Source organism: Pteropus vampyrus, unplaced genomic scaffold (genome assembly GCF_000151845.1).
Source record: "Pteropus vampyrus isolate Shadow unplaced genomic scaffold, Pvam_2.0 Scaffold108, whole genome shotgun sequence".
NCBI classification, from domain to species: Eukaryota; Metazoa; Chordata; class Mammalia; order Chiroptera; family Pteropodidae; genus Pteropus; species Pteropus vampyrus.
In genome coordinates, this window is record NW_011888889.1 from 3479797 (window position 1) to 3484642 (window position 4846).

The following is a 4846-nucleotide window of genomic DNA, read 5'->3' on the forward strand; positions in this document are numbered from 1 at the left end:
GCTAGCAGCCTATAGTCAGTACTTAGCACAAAGATATGATTACTTTGTCTCATAGTTTTGTTTTGTTTAATCTGAATTAGCTGCCAACATTTTAAAGATAAATTTCATGTAGAAATTCATATTTAGATCTCTTCTTCAAAAACAGATTTAGCTACATGTGGCCTGAACTTCTTCAATAGAGCTAGAGCCGAGCTGTGTCTCTCACTGAGGTCAAGCTTGTCCTCTCATCTGCTGCAGTCCCCACCTACACCATATTGTTTCTTCAACATGAGACCAAGGATCAGCTGCATGACATTTTGCTGATTTCATTTCTTATCGTAGTTAGAAGAAAAGTGAAATATGAGTGTTTCCATTAAAGATTTATTTTTTTAATAAAGACCAAGACAGACTTTGTTGTAATAAATATAGGAGAGAGCTAATTTACTTGTGCAAGTGAAAAACTAATGTGTTTAATATACTAAGTATGTACATAAACAAAGATATCACAATGAAACAAACTAATCCAACCTGCTTTCTTAGTTTACAGGCCTGGCCAGGATAGACACTTGGGCTTGAAGCCTGTGCTGTAGCAGTAAGACTGGAGTAGGATGACTACTTACTAATATGGTAGAGAGGATTCACATATACAATGAATAGCACTTCCATCTAATTTTCTCTAAGGCCAACTCTAAGATTCTATACAGACATAAATTAAATGAACGAATATTTATTTTGCATAGTACTATAATTTTCCTTTATAAGGTTATTTGAAATTACATATTTATATGTGTTTTTCTTTATATTATTACTACTATTAGCACTCTAGTCTGTAAGCTCACTATGGGAAAAAAACATGTATGTTTTTCTTGCCAATTTATTGCTCCTACAAGAATAGCCACTCAATATTTGCTGAATAGATGAACAAACAGAAACATCCCTAAAAGGCAAAATAAATTTAGGGAAAAAGAAATAAATGAAGAATACTAATAGGAAAGACCAAGGGTAAACGCTACTGAAGGAAAAAGAATTTATCTTATTCAACCAGAAAACAGCAAAGATGAATAATCAATCTGGAAGCAAATAAGCAAAAATACTCGCTAATCGCTCATTTGCAATTAGTGAACTAGATTCTTTACAGAGCTAAATGACCTGGTAAAGCATTATGCCAAAGAATGTCACATGTGACCAAGATACGCAAACTAATCAATGCCTGGTACTACAATAAGTTTTACATTTGAAAGGAACTAATCAAGTAGTGATAAATATAAAAGAATTAATAACTGCAGAGTAAAGGCATGATTAAGAGCTAGCTCTCTGGAAAGCAGACTGCTGAGCTCAAATTTTAGCTCCAAACTTTATAACCTTGGACAAGTGACTAAGCATCCTCATACCTTGGTTTCCTGATCTGTGAAATAGAGATAACAATATCTCCCTCACTAGATCACTGTGAAGCTGAATAAAAGAATACACATGAAGCACATAAGAGACGACTGTATAAATGACAACGTATTAGTCTGCTCAGGTTGCTGTAAGAGAATAACCACAAACTGGGTAGCTGAAACAACAAATTTATTTTCTTACAGTTCTGGAGGCTGAAAATCTAAGATCAAGGTCAGAAGAGTTCTCTGGTGAGACCTCTCTTCCTGATTTGAAGATGGTCACCTTCTTATTGAGTCCTCACATGGTCTTTTCTCTGTGCATATATAACACTGGTCTCTTCCTAGACACCAGATCAGGAAGTGGTGTCCACCTTAGACACCACTTAAAGGAAGTAATTAGGGTTAAATGAGGTCCTATTGGATTCAAGTTCCATCCTTATGATCTCTTTTAATCTTAATTACCTCCTTAAGGTCTCTATCTCCAAAAAATATGGTTACTGGGGGTTAGAGTTTCAACATATGAATTTGGAAGGGACACAATTCAGTCTGTAGCACAGAACAAATGCTGTTAAATAAATCTTTAATACTTTATATATAAAATTATATTTGCCACATGGGAAGAGGTCAAGTAATACACTAAATTTTATATAAAACTTCAAAAATTTATGAACAGTACCATCTTAAACCACATACACTATCCAAATAAGGTTAATGCATGTAAACTGCCACTGTGTACTGAAAAAACACACTTCCTCTGCGGTGCAAAAGTTGAAACTTGTTTACCGTACTCACTAATGGCAAACACTGTTCATTGATAAAAATAACATTATTTGTAATTGTTTTAATCACATCATAGAACTTATTAATAACCACTATTGTGTCTCTCAAATTATTCAATAAATGGTATCCTTAGCTAGCAAACAAAAATGTATCAACCACAACCAACTCTATTAAATATATTAACAAAATAAAATATAACTTTTACCTGTTGAAAAACATCTGTGCCTTCATCGTAGTCCACCATACTGAAGAAGAGTTTGTTACAAAAAGCAGAGGAATAGCGCCAGGAGTTAGCCAGTATTTGATATTCTTCATTAGCTTGCCTAATAAGAATAATGGAGCAGAGTAGAAATATGTCAGTATTTAAGCATTAACAAAGCTGTTAATAAAATGGGTAATTCTAGGGCAAGAGTTGGCCAGGGTTTGTATGGAATGCAAGCTAGGAACAGATTTTATATTTTTAAATGGTTGTAGAAAATAAAAATAATATTTCGTGACACGAAAATTACATAAAATTTAAATTTTATTCATAAATAAAGGTTTACGATACAGAGTCACACTGATTCATTTACATATTGCTTATGGCTGCTACTGTGCTATACAAGGGCAGGGCTGAATAGTTGTTAGGTGAACCCATATGAGCCAAAAGCCCATACAGGCTCTTTAAAAGTTTTACTACTCTTATTCTAGGAAATAAAATCATTTTGTGACATCTCCTACCTTATATAACTTAAATCTTATAATTTTTAGCAAAGGGCATGAGCAATTTTTAAGAATATTCGCAATTCAATTTAATAGAGAAACAACAATCATGACAATATATTTTTAAAATTATAAATACAGTTATAATGTACCTTTATATATTCCATTTATCTAAAATTGCATTTATATTCAAACTTAAAAGTAAATAAAAATTTCTGGGAAGCTAAATCAAATAGCCTGAACAGTCTTCCTCTAAAAGCATATTTACTCCTATTTTTAATTCATTTCTATTGGACATTTTGTTGGTTTTCCAAATAATAAAGCTCTATATTTAGGTGTAGGGATGGAGTATAAACAGAGAAATGGTGTTGCTGGAAGGATGTAGGCATAGTAATGGAAATAAAAAATAAGTGACTGCAAAACATTAATGAAGTGCTTCTTCCATGTAGTAATTGATTATTCATAGAGTTTCGGGGAGCCCCTCTCCCAAAACTGGAAGTAGAGAAATTAAAAAGGTATAATCCCACAATAATAAAAATACTTGAAATGGAATCAGCAGCAGATAAGAGATTTCAGGAATATCTGGAAACATAAAGCTAGTGGAAAAGATCTGATGGAGTATAATCTCAAAGGACAGTGCAGTGTAGGAAAAAACTAAGAAAAGTACTGGATTAAAAGTAGCAGAGATGCTAGGTCTCAAATTTTAACCTTGCTAGCCTAACAAGCTAGCCTGTTACTGTTTCATGGATGCTGGCAAAAGACATGAGACTCCTGGGTCAGAAACAAAATACTTTATTATTTCATGTTCATTTGCAACAATTCCCCATGCCCCCAGGTCTCACAGGGTGACATAAAAGGTCCTTTGTGGATTCCTGCACACATAGTTGACAGTGCTACCAAAGAAGAATATTGAGTTTATGGGACTTACTCTTTTATAGTAAGTGATAACAAGTTTGTGCTATGTTCAATGGGAGACATGATCTTTTTCTCCTTAAGGCTTGTCCCTGCACACACAACTTTTTGCATTCTTGGCATACCCAGCAAGAACATACAGGGATGCTCAGGGCCCATGGCGAACTGCTTCTCCCAAAAGTATTTACAAACGTGTGTGCACACATGCACACACACGCACACACACACAGGTCATGTAAAAGGGAAAAAAAAATAAAAAGAGCACTTATAAATTTTAAATATGACTGTTCAAGTTAAAAACTAATATCAGTAGAGTTAAATAAAAGTCATACAACAAAAGACACGGGTGGATTATATTGGGGAAAGGAGAGAGAAAAGGACCTAGAGACAGAATCCAATAAATCCAACTTTCAAACAGAAGGCGTCCCAGAGAGAAAAGAAGCACAAAGTAGAGGAAATCTTTCTGGAGACATACGCAATTCAAAGAGACTAAGTCTTCAAATTAATTTCCCAGGTTATGAATAAGAGAAATAAGAAAAGACAAACACCTAGACATATTGTGATATTTTAGAACATTACAGATAAAAAAGAAGATCCTAAACGTTTTCGGAGGAAAAAAGATACATAACAAGGGCAAACAATGAGAATGGGATTGAACTGGTTATTAGCAACACTAGATACTGGCAGATAATGGAACATTTTCTTCAGAGTTTTGAGGGCGTGCTATTTTCAATCTAGAATTCTGTATCAAGCCAAACAATCAAGTTTGAAATAAACATGTTCTAAGAAGTGTAAGGAATGTGAAATTACCTTAGGATATAATTGACAAAAAAGTGATATGAATTAAAAAAATTTTTTAAAAAGAAAACTTGAGACTATGATAGAAGCTCTATATGAAAGAGAAAAGAGCAACTAAAAATAAGGTAGGAAGGGTAGAAGACATATAAAAAAGCTGTGATGCAACTATGGAGTTATGAGATACAAATTAGAACAGGCATTTAACTGGACTTCCAGATGAACAGAATAGATTCTAAGCAATCAGTAGAATCAGAAAGAGTTGGAAGATATCAAGACTATAGTAAGATAGTAAGACA

The 4846-nt window shown here is 33.7% G+C and overlaps 1 protein-coding gene across 1 annotated transcript in view; it reads right to left on the reverse strand.

Annotated features, from left to right (window-relative positions):
• The window catches only part of TUSC3 (tumor suppressor candidate 3), a 167299-nt gene that overhangs the window by 77669 nt on the left and 84784 nt on the right, over positions 1–4846 (reverse strand). Inside the window, exon 3 of the mRNA XM_023533687.1 lies at positions 2344–2461. Within this exon, the coding sequence (XP_023389455.1) occupies positions 2344–2461 (118 nt within the window). The remainder of the gene's footprint in view (positions 1–2343; positions 2462–4846) is intronic.